Genomic DNA, 17207 nt, shown 5'->3' on the forward strand with positions numbered 1-17207 from the left:
TAAAAAAAAACCTACTCTCTCTCTCTCGTCTCTCAGAATGCTCTTCTTCCACTTCTTCTTCTTGTTCTCCCAGTAACAGTTTCCATTGCGGGACAAAAAGCCCTAATCTTCAAACCCAATTTCTGCAATTCCTCTCTCTGAAACCCTAGACCCACCAAAACACCCCCAAAAAAGATAGCAAAAATACCGATCTTGTCCCACCACTGAACCATAGCAACCCCAGAGAGCCCAAATCCCAATCCGCAGAAAACCACATTGCTTTCAACATCTCCTCCAAACAGCAATCCCAACCCACAAATCACCAGAACCCCATATAACAGAAACAGCAACAAAGACTTCCTCTTTCCTTTTCTTCCGAACCCATCGCCGCCGCCTCCGAACCCCTTCCAGATCCCCAGACCCCCTCCACTGCCGTCTCCACTGCAGAATTCTTCAACAACCAGATCCAGCGGCTGAGGCAGTATCTTGAAGTTCGATACGATGGCCGGCATCAATTGGAGCAGCAATCTTGTTAATCTTTGAGACCCATTGCGGCGTTTGTTCTTCCTCGCACATAGAATTGGATTGTGGGTCTGGATTTGATGATAGAGTGAGAGTGGAATGGTAAAAATTGGAGATTTTGGAGCAAAGAGATTGCTTGGAAGCGAAGTTTTGGTTTTAACAAATGGGTGGGAGAAGCAAAGAGATTGCTTGGCGAGGACCGGTTGAGATTGGAAGTGAAGGATCAGCTGCATTTCTACTCCCTGCTCTCTGATCTCAAAGATGGAGAGGAAGAAGAAGAAAAGACGACCGTTTGAACTTGAAGAACATTCTCCTGTGGGATTTTCGTCACCAAATATAAAATAAAAATACAAGTGGGATTTATACATTTTATTTTATTTTTATTTTCATCCCCTTGTGAGTCATCTTGTGTCATATGAAATTTCAATTTTATTTTAGGAAAATTAATGAAAAATGTTTGAAAATTTTGAGTTTTAATCAAAATAACAAAAATGTGTTGTAAGTGAATAGTATCAGAAGTGATTTTTTTAGAGTAAAAATGTCTTTTTTCGTTAAAGTAAATAATGTCAGAAGTGTTTCGTTAAAACTTCATTTTGTGTTTAGGTTGAGAATACCATATTTCCTAATTATAGGGAAAACAAAAAATGTATTAGCTCTCTTAAAAAAAAAGTATTGTATCAAAACTTTTGGGTTGCATAATTACGACAATTCTTACACTAAATGAGACTAGCATGAGTTTAGATAAGACTAAAAATACATCAAAATCTTGAGTATAACTAGGCCTGGCAATTTCTGACACGACCCGATAACCCGACACGACACGACACGAAATTAACAGGTGTTTGGGTCGACACGATAACGAATCGGGTCTTATCGGGTAACCCGATAAGCACCTGTTAAGATAACGGGTTGGGTCGGGTATACACGTGGGTAAACACGATACACGATAAGCAGAATATTATTTTTATAATTTTATAACCCTAAAAAAATACTGTAATAATTATATACATTAATTTTACAATTTTATACCCCTAAAAATTATAATAAATATATATATATATATATATATATATATTAAATTAACTATAAAATTTATAATAATTATAATTATTATATATACTATAATAATTATACCCCAAAATATTAAGTCTATCTATACTAATTATATATATATATATATATTAAATTTTATAAAAACTATAATGCATATTAATTAATAATTTAATATGCATGAATCATGATCATGCATTTGTCAACTTGCCGCCCTTTTTGAAAAAAAAAATGGAGGGAAAATGAAAATGTTAAGAAAAGTTGAAAATAAAACAAAAAAGTGAGAGAATTAGGGAAAGATGTTGGAGGGAAAAATGAAAATTAATAGAAGTGGTGAGAAATTTTTTTTTTTTTTAAGTTATTAACTTTTTATCACACACATGACTGTCATGACATATCTCACTATTTTTATAATGACACACGTGACACGTGATGTATGTACTATTCCGTGTACCAGTCAATTATAATTTATACGTACAAAATAAATAGATTTAAATCTACTTAATAAATATATATATACACACACACACACACGAAACTTGATTGATGGCATACGAATTCTCCAAAACTAATTTCAACGATCCTAACCGTCAAACTTATTTGTATATGCTTTGAGATCACATCAACAAAAAATCATAAAAAATAAACATTCAGAGATCAAGTAACGGGACAAAGCTTTTCAACGGTTAAATACGAAAAATCACGATTTAACGGTTATTTTAACTCTGATTTTGATGATTTTTTATAACTACACTCCTTGACCCTATATGAATACAATGAATGAATTCGATCTTCAATTTAAAATATTTACACAAGTGGATACCACAAAATCTTTTGTTATACTTAATGAAAGTATAAATAAACTCTAAGTGTTAGTCAATCTATCGTTTTACGAATTCTCCAAAACTAATTTCAACGATCCAAACCGTCAAAATTGTTTGTATATGCTTGGAGATCACATCAGCAAAAAATCACAAAAAAAAAACATTCAGAGATCAAGTAACGGGACAAAGCTTTTCAACGGTTATAAACGAAAAATCACGATTTAACGGTTATTTTAACTCCGATTTTGATGATTTTTTATAACTACACTCCTTGACCCTATATGAATATAATGAATGAATTCGATCTTCAATTTAAAATATTTACACAAGTGGATACCACAAAATCTTATGTTATACTTAATAAAAGTATAAATAAACTCTAAGTGTTAGTCAATCTATCGTTTTACGAATTCTCCAAAACTAATTTCAACGATCCAAACCGTCAAAATTGTTTGTATATGCTTGGAGATCACATCAGCAAAAAATCACAAAAAAAAAAACATTCAAAGATCAAGTAACGGGACAAAGCTTTTCAACGGTTATAAACGAAAAATCACGATTTAACGGTTATTTTAACTCCGATTTTGATGATTTTTTATAACTACACTCCTTGACCCTATATGAATACAATGAATGAATTCGATCTTCAATTTAAAATATTTACACAAGTGGATACCACAAAATCTTTTGTTATACTTAATGAAAGTATAAATAAACTCTAAGTGTTAGTCAATCTATCGTTTTACAAATTCTCCAAAACTAATTTTAACGATCCAAACCATCAAAATTGTTTGTATATGCTTGGAGATCACATCAAAAAAAAATAACTCACAAAAAAAAAAACATTCAGAGATCAAGTAACGGGACAAAGCTTTTCGACGGTTATAAACGAAAAATCACGATTTAACGGTTATTTTAACTCCGATTTTGATGATTTTTTATAACTACACTCCTTGACCCTATATGAATATAATGAATGAATTCGATCTTCAATTTAAAATATTTACACAAGTGGATACCACAAAATCTTATGTTATACTTAATAAAAGTATAAATAAACTCTAAGTGTTAGTCAATCTATCGTTTTACGAATTCTCCAAAACTAATTTCAACGATCCAAACCGTCAAAATTGTTTGTATATGCTTGGAGATCACATCAGAAAAAAATCACAAAAAAAAAACATTCAAAGATCAAGTAACGGGACAAAGCTTTTCAACGGTTATAAACGAAAAATCACGATTTAACGGTTATTTTAACTTCGATTTTGATGATTTTTTATAACTACACTCCTTGACCCTATATGAATACAATGAATGAATTCGATCTTCAATTTAAAATATTTACACAAGTGGATACCACAAAATCTTTTGTTATACTTAATGAAAGTATAAATAAACTCTAAGTGTTAGTCAATCTATCGTTTTACAAATTCTCCAAAACTAATTTTAACGATCCAAACCGTCAAAATTGTTTGTATATGCTTGGAGATCACATCAACAAAAAATCACAAAAAAAAAAAACATTCAGAGATCAAGTAACGGGACAAAGCTTTTCGACGGTTATAAACGAAAAATCACGATTTAACGGTCATTTTAACTCTGATTTTGATGAATTTTAACAGCTACACTCCTTGACCCTATATGAATACAAAGAATGAATTTGATCTTCAATTTAAAATATTTACACTAGTGGAATTTATATACTTAATAAAAGTATGAATCAACTATAATATTAATAATTATATACATTTAATATTTGTAATAGATTAGTAGTGTATGTATTATTTTTTTTATTAGGCTTTCATTTTCGAGTGTAGATATAGTACTTGAACGAGAAATGTTTTAATGTTTTCAAGTAATATTTATGTCGCAATGTGTGGTATGTGCAAATTGTAAAAAAATATATTTTTTTCTTAACGGGTCATAACGGGTCGGGTCACTTTACCCGTTGGGTAAAGTGACACGACCTGTTAAGGACCCGTTAAGATAACGGGTGTGACACGACACGACCCGTTAAGATAACAGGTGTTACACGAAAACGACACGAACACGACAGACACGACCCGTTTGCCAGGCGTAAGTATAACGCAGTAAGATATACAAAAAGAGCTAGACTACATAAAATCTCATACTTTAGTGAAAAATGTTTGGCTAATGAACGGCACCTCCCTCCACAAGGTTTTTTCTCCCTCCAACCAAGTTCAAATTCTTTTGACTTTGCCGTCCAAAGTTTACAAACTACAATAGGGTAGACAATTTGATTTATGAAATTGAGTGAATGCTCCAAAAATTCAGTCTGCTTTGGGTGGAAATTGCACTTAATGATTGATTCAAACTAGTAATGGTGATGGAGAAAAAAGCATTATGTTTCTTATTTTTTAGGGAACTTTAATGAATAGTTTCTGATACTATTTATTTTAACGAAAAACCATATTTTTACACTAAAAAGTCAATGATGGTACTATTCACCTTACCCTTTATTTTGTCTTTATTGTTAAAACTCAAAGTTTTCAAGTCATTTTCATTAATTTTTCTTATTTTTTATTAGCTATAAAGTCGAAAAAATGGGTCTTTGTTAATGTTGTGTACGAGTGAAACTTCGAAACAAACTGCATTCTGTCTATTGAGCCGAAATCCACTGGTTCTGTGTTTCAGATAAGTTCTGTTACAAGTACATTTTGCGTAGGACGGAAGTTGTTGCTCGCAAGCATTCTTGCCCGCCGGATTATATAAAGTGTCCTCTTTGCAAGGTCAGTTTGTTCATACCGCATTCTATTCGATCAAATTTTGTTTCTTTTTGTCGTAGTGCTGAATTTCAGTGGCTTGACGCAGACGGAAAATGTTTGCATAATATATGATTATGATGGATGGTTTTTTTCTCTGCTTTGAGATCATACCGGTGTTGAAAATATGGTTTACTTCGTGTTCTTTTCGTCAATGGTATCTGCAGCTTTATCTTATCATAGGAGCACAAGTATAGATTGCAGTGTTATTACAGTGAACCAGGTTTTGTGCTTCTTGTCATTTTATTGGTTGTGTTGTTTCTCATTTTATATCCCTGAGAAACGCCGTCGCTGTTTACATGCCTTCCAGTTGGTTAACTTTGTTTCTTAAGTGACATATTTGACGTACCACGGTGTTGGAAGTCCCGCAAGTATCTTCAGCCAAACCGCTGGCCCCAAAGTTGGTTGAGAAGGGAGATCCAAGCTCTGATGCAGGTCTTGACTTCTTCTGCGTAAATTTTTTCTCGTGGTGACACAAGGACATTTCAACATCCTACAGAGTTTCATTTTTTTTTTCTTCTTTGGCTTCGCAATGAACTGGATCGCCTAGTCCAATTAGCTAAATCATAAAATTGTGCGTATGGTCTTTCTTTATCTATGACGACCACAGCAGAACATGCGTGTTATAGTTATTCGGGTGACTCTTTATAGCTAACTTTCTTCTGTTGCTGCTTGTAGGAGGAAGATGTTGACATCGTCATGCACCACATACAGAGCCAGCAGAGGTCGAACTCGCCGTGCACAGACCTGTGATCCTTTATTTGTACATATTTTTTTATTCCGACGGCAGCGAATGAAAGTTTGTCTTTTTTTTATTCCGACGGCAACGAATGAAAGTTTGTCTTTTTTTTATTCCGACGGCAGCGAATGAAAGTTTGTCTGCATATGTATGGAACTGCCACTTGAAATTTTGTTTCCAGTGATAATACATTGTCAACTTACGTTGGATCCATAAGCTAAGAAATTCACAATATGCTCATAGAATTTGTTTTTTTTCTTTTAGGATTTTGACTAAAATAGTCCTCAAGTTCGGCAAAACTCCATATTTTGGTCCTGACAATGAAAATCAATAGAAGTGGTCTTTGAATTGTCTTTCATTTTAAGGGTATTTTGTCAAATCAACTCCTCTACTTAACGAGGATATTGACAGATTTTTTATGGAATGAGCAAAATAATTTATAGTGGACAAATTCAATAACCACTTGTATCGATTCTTAATATATGAGGACCGTAGTGAGGACTTAAGCAACCTCCAGAATTTCCACTTTGTCCTCACTGACTGAAGTGACCACCTTATCAACATCAGATTTTTTTATGGAATAATTCTGTCCTTGCATTTAAATGAGTCATCGTATGATTGATGAGTGGAGAGCTATTCACTTCTGTCGTCAAATGTGGAGCTGCTGCTGAGGCTGAGATTGTCTGAGACAGCAGTGGCAGAGAGAGATGGCGATAGACTCAGATCATGGAGCTTTCATGGAGAAATTCCTTCTTCGACTGCCGTCCTCGTCACCTGACCTTCCTCTGAGCGGTCTCACCTTTGCAGTCAAAGACATGTGAGAGCTACTCTCTTAAACTTTCCTCAATTATATCATTCTTCTATTTGGTGGATGCTTCAAATTTTGTAGTGTTATACTTAAAATTCATATGCTTTTGTGCTTATTTACGGATTATGGATTTGGGTTCAATATGTTTTCTCCAAGAACCCAATTTTGTGTGTTGTTTCTGTGATTGGGAGTTTCTTCATTTGAGAATGAATAAAAGCACTTCAGGGTGTTGAATTGTGCAATTTTTTTCATGTGTGTAAAAGCCAAAACATTTTTGTGTTCACTGAAATTTGAACTTGGAGGCAGATTTGATGTGGCTGGACGTGTGACTGGGTTTGGGAATCCTGATTGGGCGAGGACTCACCCGGCTGCTGAATCAACAGCTCCGGTTGTATCGGCAATTTTGAGTGGAGGTGCCACAAGTATTGGTATAACTGTCACGGAGGAAATGGCATACAGGTTAGTACAAAGAGGCCTTGTCTTACTTCACACGCTTAAACTTGCATTACTGTTTTGTTTGCAAAAATTTTGACAACTGATTTATCTCTACAAGTTTCTTTTCGTGGTAAAAGTATTTAAATAATGATTTTGTGAATTCGAAAATCACTCGACAGAAAACGCCCTTGAATTTCGCATTGTGTTGTTGGCAGTTTAAATGGAGAGAACAAGCATTATGGCACACCCAAAAATCCGTGCGCACCAGATAGGGTGCCTGGAGGCTCTTCTAGCGGTTCTGCTGTTGCCGTAGCTGCAGGCCTCGCAGATTTTTCCTTAGGTAAGTTATTCCTTGTGTGCTTTTGTTGTTTTCTTGCTTCTTTATGTTGAAGCACAAGACCCTCACTTTTTCAGGAACCGACACTGGAGGAAGTGTAAGAGCTCCTGCTTCGTATTGTGGAATTTTTGGTTTTCGGCCATCTCATGGTGTCATTTCTACTTCTGGAGTTACTCCTCTGGCACAAAGTTTGGATACAGTGGGTGAGAAATCAATGACATTTTATACTGCAGACTGGCTTAGGAAATAGATTTCTGGTTGTGACAAAAAAAAGGTCATGTTTTGGTTTTTTCCCTCAATTTTATGTAACAGGAAATATCTCTCTATTTCTAGAAAGTAGCTAACTTCTTCCGCTTCAATGATTCATATGCCGTCCATGCATTCTGCATCTTTGTTGATTATTACTCGTGCCACTTATGTGTTTAAGATTTTCTGCAATTGGAAATATAGTACTTCGAAAGCTTGACCTATGCGAATGATCTATCTAGCACTCTAAGCAATTGGAAACCATCCTTTTGACACTAACACTAACTTCTGATATAGGATGGTTTGCAAGGAATCCTGCGATTTTGAATAGAGTTGGGCGAGTGTTACTCCAATTGCCTGATACGGGTCCTGTCGTACCCAGTCAGTTAATCATCGCAGAAGACTGTTTCCAGATTTCAAGTGTTCCAAGCAGTCGAGTGAAACAAGTACTTGTTGACTCAGTTGAGAAGTTATTTGGGGGTAAGTGATTTGACCGTATTCATCTGTTTCATCTCTCGCTGTAAGTATTTTGATTGACATGAATCGAGTCCAATTTATAATTCCCCCGCGTTTTAAGACACAAATGGGCCATTAAGTTCAATAGACAGATTATTACCTGAAAATCATTCACTTAATTAAATTAGGTCTCCTGCTGAGATGGGGACAAGCTCATAACATGAAAAGAAGAAGCTCACTCGTTATATCTGCAAATGCAGGTCATGTTATAAAACATGCTAACCTCGGGGACGTTGTCAAGGACAAAGTTCCAAGCTTGAACTCTTTCTTGGATGAAGGAAATCCAAGTGAAGAGTACATTATACCGTCATTGGCAGCCCTATCAACCGCCTTTCATCTTCTCGTAAGGTGCTGATTTGGTGAACTTGAATATGAGTGTGATAGTTTCTGCATCTTCATCTTGATTAACAAAAATTAAATTTGTCATTGATAAAGAATTCCAAATTTATTATTTGGTTGATTGAATAGGTATGAATTCAAGAGCAACCATGGTGAATGGGTTAGAATAGTCAGACCTGACTTAGGTCCCGGGATAGCAGAACGTGTATGGGCAGCTGTTCGGTCAACAGATGAAAATGTCGATGTTTGTCACTCCGTGATGACTGAATCGCGCGCTGCTCTTACTGACCTTCTCGGGGTACTCTCTCTCTCTCTCTCTCTCTCTCTCATCTTTGCACACGCCAGAGTTCATTTTCGGAATCCGTCGCTTCATATCAAATGAGTTCATTTTGTTAGAGTAGAGAGACTGACAAACTATTATTTGTTAGCATCTTCCTTCCTTTTGCTCTTAAAACGAAACTTTTAGCAGAAGAAATGGATGATACAAACTGTCTCTAATGAATACGTAACACAATCTCTTTGATTTACTCATCAGGATTTCGGTGTCCTCGCAATGCCTACAGTTCCAGGGGATCCACCAAAGCTGCAAACAGATCCTACTACACTGGACGGTGTTCATGCCAGGGCTTTCAGCTTCCTATCCATTGCCGTAGTTTCCGGATTCTGCCAGGTTTTTAAGTCCTTATCTATCTTTACCTCTCCGTCCCCCTCTCCATGTTTGTATACGACATGTTACGATCTTTTTCTTGCGAAAGTTTGTAACTTAATTCTACGTATTTGCAGGTGAGTATACCACTAGGGATGTGCGATAACCTGCCTGTTTCAGTTTCCTTGCTGGCAAAACATGGTTCGGATGGGTTCCTGCTCAATCTTGTGGAGACTCTTTACGACACTCTCAAAGAACACGTCGGGAAGTTGTGAATGTTGACTACAAGATTTTGAGTTGCAGATTATGATAATCTTTTCCTAATATATGTGCTTGTAAGTTCTGCTAGTTTAGTATTGTTATGTTTTAAAAAAAAAAAAAACGTTTCTGCTGTGTTTTGAGAATAAACAGTTGTAAAATAAAGTTGTTGACCATTTGATAAACCTTTATTGTAGAAGTACTTGTAATAAAAAAAAAAAAGTATCTAATTGTTTTGTAAAGTTTTATATAAAATTGCCGTGAATATGTTAAATACTAAAAATGATATGACATTTAATGTGATATAATAATTATCAAAAGGAATACTAAAGGAATACTATGTGCATGCAACGCAGAGTAACTACAGAGCCAACAGAGGTGGAACTCGCTGAGCACATATTTTATGATTCCGACTGCAGGGAATGAACTTTCGTCTGCGTATCTATGGAACTGCCACTCGAATTTTGTTTCTTGTGATAATACATCGTGTACTTGCATTGAATCCATAAGCTAAGAAATTCACAATATTCTCATACAATATGGTTTATTTTTTATTTTTTATTTTTTTAGTATTTTGACTAAAATAGTCCCTGAGTTCAGGAAGACTCCTCACTTTGGTTCTGACAATGAAAATTGATAGAAGTTGTCATTGAATTGTCCTTCTTTTTAAGGGTATTTTGTCAAATCAACCTCTCTACTTAACAAGAATATTGATAGATTTTTTTACAAAATGAGCAAAATAATTTACGTTGGACAAATTCAATGACCACTTGTATCGATCCTCAATGTCTAAGACCACAGTGAGGACTTAAGCAACCTCCAGATTTTCCACTTTGGCCCCACTGACTGAAGTGACCACCTTATCAACAACAGATTTTTTTAAGGAATAATATATGTCCTTGCATTTGAATAGGATCATCGTATGGTTGATGAGTGGAGAGCTATTCACTTATGTCGTCAAATGTGAACATCACTTCATTTGTAAAATCGAAGAATTAGTAACATTACATGACTGTGTAACGGTATATGATGCTACAAAAGCGACATAAAAGAAGTAAACATCACTTCATTTGTAAAATTGAAGAATCAAAATTCATTGGAAAATTGGTAACATCTCATATTTCGTAGTGTTTGAGGAAAAAAAATTACAAGATTCCATTAAAAAATTAAAAAAAAACCTGCTCTCTCTCTCGTCTCTCAGAATGCTCTTCTTCCACTTCTTCTTCTTCTTCTTGTTCTCCGAGTAACAGTTTCCATTGCGGGACAAAAAGCCCCAATCTTCAAACCCAATTTCTGCAATTCCTCTCTCTGAAACCCTAGACCCACCAAAACACCCCCAAAAAAGATTGCAAAAATACCGATCTTGTCCCACCACTGAACCATAGCAACCCCAGAGAGCCCAAATCCCAATCCGCAGAAAACCACATTGCTTTCAACATCTCCTCCAAACAGCAATCCCAACCCACAAATCACCAGAACCCCATATAACAGAAACAGCAACAAAGACTTCCTCTTTCCTTTTCTTCCGAACCCATCGCCGCCGCCTCCGAAGCCCTTCCAGATCCCCAGACCCCCTCCACTGCCGTCTCCGCTGCAGAATTCTTCAACAACCAGATCCAGCGGCTCAGGCAGTATCTTGAAGTTCGATACGATGGCCGGCATCAATTGGAGCAGCAATCTTGTTAATCTTTGAGACCCATTGCGGCGTTTATTCTTCCTCGCACATAGAATTGGATTGTGGGTCTGGATTTGATGATAGAGTGAGAGTGGAATGGTAAAAATTGGAGATTTTGGAGCAAAGAGATTGCTTGGAAGCGAAGTTTTGGTTTTAACAAATGGGTGGGAGAAGCAAAGAGATTGCTTGGCGAGGACCGGTTGAGATTGGAAGTGAAGGATCAGCCGCATTTCTACTCCCTGCTCTCTGATCTCAAAGATGGAGAGGAAGAAGAAGAAAAGATGACCGTTTGAACTTGAAGAACATTCTCCTGTGGGATTTTCGTCACCAAATATAAAATAAAAATACAAGTGGGATTTATACATTTTATATTATTTTTATTTTCATCCCCTTGTGAGTCATCTTGTGTCATATGGAATTTCAATTTTATTTTGAGAAAATTAATGAAAAGGGTTTAAAAATTTTGAGTTTTAATAAAAATAACAAAAATGTGTTGTAAGTGAATAGTATAGTATTTTTTTAGAGTAAAAATGTCTTTTTTCGTTAAAGTAAATAGTGCCAGAAGTGTTTCGTTAAAACTTCTTTTTGTGTTTAGGGTTGAGAATACCATATTTCCTAATTATAGGGAAAACAAAAAATGTATTAACTCTCTTAAAAAAAAGTATTGTATCAAAACTTTTGGGTTGCATAATTACGACAATTCTCACACTAAATGAGACTAGCGTGAGGTTAGGTAAGACTAAAAATACATCAAATCTTGAGTATAACACAGTAAAATATACAAAAAGAGCTATACTACAAAAAATCTCATACTTTAATGAAAAGTGTTCTGCTAATGAACGGGACCTCCCTCCACAAGTTTTTTTTCTCCCTCCAACCAAGTTCAAATTCTTTTGACTTTGCCGTCCAAAGTTTAAAAACTACAATAGGGTAGACAATTTGATTTATGAAATTGAGTGAATGCTCCAAAAATTCAGTCTGCTTTGGGTGGAAATTGCACTCAATGATTGATTCAAACTGGTGATGGTGATGGTGATGGAGAAAAAAGCATTATGTTTATTATTTTTTAGAGAACTTTAACGAAAAGATTTCAGTACTATTCATTTTAATGAAAAATCATATTTTTATATTAAAAAATCAATCATGGTATTATTCACTTTACCCTTTATTTTATCTTTATCGTTAAAACTCAAAGTTTTCAAACCATTTTCATTAATTTTCCTTATTTTTTATTAGCTATAAAGTCGAAAAAATGGGTCTTTGTTAATGTTGTGTATGAGTGAAACTTCGAAACAAACTGCATTCTGTGTATTGAGCCGAAATCCACCGGTTCTGTGTTCCAGATAAGTTCTGTTACAAGTACATTTTGCGTTGGACGGAAGTTGTTGCTCGCAAGCAGTCTTGCCCGCCGGATTATATAAAGTGTCCTCTTAGCAAGGTCAATTTGTTCATACCGCATTCTATTCGATCAAATTTTGTTTCTTTTTGTCGTAGTGCTGAATTTCAGTGGCTTGACGCAGACGGAAAATGTTTGCATAATATATGATTATGATGGATGTTTTTTTCTCTGCTTTGAGATCATACCGGTGTTGAAAACATGGTTTACTTCGTGTTCTTTTCGTCAATGGTATCTGCAGCTTTATCTTATCATAGGAGCACAAGTATAGATTGCAGTGTTATTACAGTGAACCAGGTTTTGTGCTTCTTGTCATTTTATTGGTTGTGTTGTTTCTCATTTTATATCCCTGAGAAACGCCGTCGCTGTTTACATGCCTTCCAGTTGGTTAACTTTGTTTCTTAAGTGACATATTTGACGTACCACGGTGTTGGAAGTCCCGCAAGTATCTTCAGCCAAACTGCTGGCCCCAAAGTTGGTTGAGAAGGGAGATCCAAGCTCTGATGCAGGTCTTGACTTCTTCTGCATAAATTTTTTCTCGTGGTGACACGAGGACATTTCAACATCCTACGGAGTTTCATTTTTTTTTTTCTTTGGCTTGGCAATGAACTGGATCACCTAGTCCAATTAGCTAAATCATAAAATTGTGCGTGTGGTCTTTCTTTATCTATGACGACCACAGCAGAACATGTGTTACAGTTATTCGGGTGACTCTTTATAGCCAACTTTCTTCTTTTGCTGCTTGTAGGAGGAAGTTGTTGACATGGTCATGCACCACATACCTGGCGTGATTAATTCATCCCTGACGAGGTTATATGTGTTACTCCCTAGATCATCAATTGAAAAATCGAATAACGTTCCAAAGTTTAGTTCCCGTCTTTTGAGTTCTTTTGGACAAGATACGAGAAAGAGCAACATTGAAGTGCTTGAAAACGTGCAAAATTTTAATGAATCTTTGTCTGAACTTCTACCTGAACCATGCATTTTCAAGGGATGAACAAAAAGGTCGAACGGCAGCACCTGAAGAAAAACAAAGAGAATTTCAAGAATCAACCTCTGATGCAGCAGGGCCTTTCCTGGCAGCAATAACCAATCGGTTTGTAAACGAGGTGGAACTATTTCTTGCTTCAGGTTTGAACATTGAAGCATACGATGCTGTGTGCATGCAACGCTGAGTAACTACAGAGCCAACAGAGGTGGAACTCGCCGAGCATAGACCTGTGATCCCTTATTTGTACATATTTTATGATTCCGACTGCAGGGAATGAACGTTCGTCTGCGTATCTATGGAACTGCCACTTGAAATTTTGTTTCCAGTGATAGTACATCGTGTACTTGGATTGAATCCATAAGCTAAGAAATTCACAATATTCTCATACACTATGTTTTTACTTTTTTTACGATTTTGACTAAAATAGTCCCTGAGTTCAGCAAGACTCCTCACTTTGGTTCTGACAATGAAAATCAATAGAAGTGGTCCTTGAATTGTCCTTCTTTTTAAGTGTATTTTGTCAAATCAACCCCTGACACGCCCCGACCCCGAGGCCCTAGGGACATCGAGATGGTCATGTGCTGGCCGACACCCGAAGGGTGACGAAACCATTTAATTAAAACAAAAACTGAGAAAAATAAACTAAAGTATGTAATAAAGGCTAAAAACCCAAATAAAAGTTCAACTTCTAAATATTGAAATTAGGTAAACACACAGCACGTCCAGAGCATAATTCTAATACAGAGTACAAGCAGAACTAAGAATAAAGAAGTGCTATTACAATAAGTGGCGAAGCGGAGCGAATATGACACAAATCACTGGTAGGGGAACGCCTCGTAGTTTAGGTCGTAATCCTCGTTCCTAGGTCCTGAAGGGGGCGCAAAACAAAGGTGAGTGGACCAGGTTTATATATACAGTAATAGTAAAACAGTTATCAACGTACTAACCCCCAGGTTTTATGAAAACACAAGTATAATGATAAATATAGGTTTTCCGAACCCTAGCATGTCGTGCAATGTTTAAATCATAAATCGCATAAATAATAAACACTAGTGCATGTCCGATATAACACTTCAGGCCCCATGCCGGCTCCCCGTCTCTGAGCAGACAGTTAGAGGAAAAATGCACTTCAGGCCCATTGCCGGCTCCCCGTCTCTGAGCAGACAGTCAGAGGAAAACACACTCCAGGCCCTATGCCAACACCAAACCGTCGCCCGGGACGGACCGGATCTATCCCTTTGTAGCGGAAAGGACCACTAGGTAAGTACAAAACCAGTGAACATACATATATTGAAAATCAACTTCATAGTATAAAGTCATCCATCATCTATACTATAAAGAAGTGTTCTAAACATGTTCTAAATATCATATCGTCATCCATCAGATATTCTATAAGAACATGGGTTATAGGAAAAATAATAATAATTCAAACTAGCCTCAGTAAGCATGTTATCTCAAAACGTTTCATAAACATAATCGTAAAGTCATGCTTTTCTGTGTATGCAATTCTACCATTAAACCATGCATTTTTAGAAGGGGTCCACTCACCGTACACCGAGGGTGCAAGCCGTACCAAACAGGAATAACGGAATCACCGCTAATAATCGCACCTAAACACATAATTGAGTACTTTCAGTTAAACTCTAGTCAAACGATTGAATTTGAGAAAACAGACATCGGAAACGAGTTTAGAACGTTGAAATTAGCCTAGAAAGTCAACGTTGACCGTTGACTAGTCAAAAGGCAAAAGTCAACGGGTCAAAGTCAACATGTCAGAGTCAACGGGTCAAACGGGTCAACGGGTACTGGTCACGGGTCACGGGTCGGGTCAGGGCTTTAGGGTTTTGGGTAATTGGGTTTAGGTTTTTAGGTGGGTTGGGTTGGGTAAAAACAGAAAATGGTTTGGGTTTTTGGGCTAACAGGCCCAAAGGCCTGAATACAAAGGGGAAATGGGTTTTTGGGCTAACAGGCCCGAAGGCCTTAATTCTAAAAATGGGTTTGGGCTGCAACCAAGGCCCTAAGGCCTTTTGGGTTTTTAAAAAAATGAAACAAAACTAAAAATAAAAAAAGAAAGGGTTGGGGTTTTGGGCCAGAGACCAAACGGGCTTAAGGCCCGTGGGTGTGGGTGGAGAATAGCCCGAAGGCCTGGGTGCGCCGGAGAAGACCACCGGAGCTTCCATAGCTCCGGCCAACTTCAAACACTCGAACTAGCCCCCGATCTAGGTACCAAAATGAAGCACTAGAGGAGAGGAGTAGTTTTATACCTTGGGTTCGCCGTGAAACGGCTTGTGGTGGCTGGAAAATCCATCGGAAGCCACACACTCGCCGGAAAATTTGGGTGCCTTCACCTGTGCCAAAGCACTCCAAAACCTTGGAAAATCAAGAACCCATCTCAGTAACTACATTTAACCACCATCTAACAAGACTAAAAAGGGAGAAACCATGCTTACCCAACCGGAAAACAAGCTAAAATTCGCCGGAGATGCTCGGCGTACTCCCGGCACCGCGAGCAGGGGAGAGAGAAAGAGAGAGAGAAGCAGTTCAACGGTGATGATGGTGATGATTTCTTCAAATAGGTGTAGCTGTGGGTGTGTGTGTGTGTGTGTGTGTGTTGTCACGGGGAAGAAGAAGAAGAGGAATGAGAGAGTTTTCGAAAAGAAAGGAAAAAAGGTGCAGACAACAAAAGAAAAGAAGGAAAAGAAGAAAAAGAAAAAAAAACAGAAAGAAGAAAAGAGGGACACGGCAGTGGGGGGACAAAAGAGAAAAAGGGGAAGTGGGTTAAGGTGCTGCCACGTGGCAGCCTAGGGTAGAGTAGAAGACTAAATTTTTTAGATCTTGATTGGTTGAAAATTGAGGACTAAAGTGATAATTCTATAAATTTTTAGGGAGAATTACAGAATTATTCTTATAAGTAGGGGCGGGTGTAACAATCTACCCCCCTTATAGAAATTTCGTCCTCGAAATTTACAACCTTAAGTAAATAAAAACGGATACTGATTTCTCATCAAGTTTTCCGTTTCCCACGTCGCTTCTTCAACAGTGTGGTTCCTCCAAAGAACTTTCACCAACGGAATGACCTTGTTCCTCAACACTTTATCCTGCCGATCAAGGATAGCCACGGGTTCCTCCACGTAACTAACGTCCTGATTTTATCTCCAGTGGCTCCACTTGAATAATGTGTGAGGGATCTGGTACATATTTCCGAAGCATAGAAACATGGAAAACGTTGTGAATCATCGACAACTTCGGTGGTAGCTCCAAACGGTAAGCAACTGCACCAATTCTCTCAGTAATCTGATAAGGACCAACATATCGAGGACTCAGCTTTCCTCGCTTACCAAAACGAACAACCCCTTTCCAAGGAGACAACTTCAAGAACACAAAGTCCCCAACCTTAAACTCACGATCCTTGGAATGTTTGTCCGTAATGCTCTTCTGTCGATCTTGCGCTGTCTTTAGATTTCTTTTAATCAGCTGGATGTTAGCATTTGTGGTGTCCACAATCTCTTGTCCCACTAACACCCGTTCGCCGACCTCTGTCCAACACAACGGCGTCCGACACACTTTTCCATACAAAGCTTCAAAAGGTGCCATACCGATGCTCGAATGATAGCTATTATTGTATGCAAACTCAGCCAACGGTAGATAGCTATCCCAATTACC

General features: G+C 37.1%; 3 protein-coding genes and 1 long non-coding RNA gene across 4 annotated transcripts; 1 reads left to right on the top strand and 3 right to left on the bottom strand.

The window, feature by feature from the left end:
* Window positions 1-32: 32 nt before the first annotated feature.
* LOC137745467 (uncharacterized) lies at window positions 33-734 on the bottom strand. The gene has a single exon (XM_068485426.1). It carries the CDS (start codon window positions 732-734, stop codon window positions 33-35), a length of 702 nt encoding a protein of 233 aa, XP_068341527.1.
* A 5770-nt stretch (window positions 735-6504) lies between these two features.
* Window positions 6505-9557, top strand: LOC137746145 (amidase 1-like). The gene is made up of 9 exons (XM_068486226.1): window positions 6505-6714; window positions 7012-7164; window positions 7356-7480; window positions 7555-7680; window positions 8021-8203; window positions 8440-8587; window positions 8708-8876; window positions 9114-9248; window positions 9362-9557. Exons 1-9 carry the CDS (start codon window positions 6605-6607, stop codon window positions 9497-9499), a joined length of 1287 nt encoding a protein of 428 aa, XP_068342327.1. The 5' UTR covers window positions 6505-6604; the 3' UTR covers window positions 9500-9557.
* Window positions 9558-10679: 1122 nt separating this feature from the next.
* LOC137745468 (uncharacterized) lies at window positions 10680-11387 on the bottom strand. Its single transcript, XM_068485427.1, has one exon. The coding sequence runs from the start codon at window positions 11385-11387 to the stop codon at window positions 10680-10682; it is 708 nt and encodes a 235-aa protein (XP_068341528.1).
* A 2883-nt stretch (window positions 11388-14270) lies between these two features.
* Window positions 14271-16205, bottom strand: LOC137744639 (uncharacterized). Its single transcript, XR_011069611.1, has 4 exons — window positions 15995-16205; window positions 15809-15914; window positions 15093-15154; window positions 14271-14412 (listed from the first exon to the last, which is right to left on the bottom strand). It is a non-coding gene; the product is annotated as an uncharacterized lncRNA (long non-coding RNA).
* Window positions 16206-17207: the final 1002 nt, after the last annotated feature.

This window comes from Pyrus communis, chromosome 9, assembly GCF_963583255.1.
Source record: "Pyrus communis chromosome 9, drPyrComm1.1, whole genome shotgun sequence".
Taxonomy (NCBI): Eukaryota; Viridiplantae; Streptophyta; class Magnoliopsida; order Rosales; family Rosaceae; genus Pyrus; species Pyrus communis.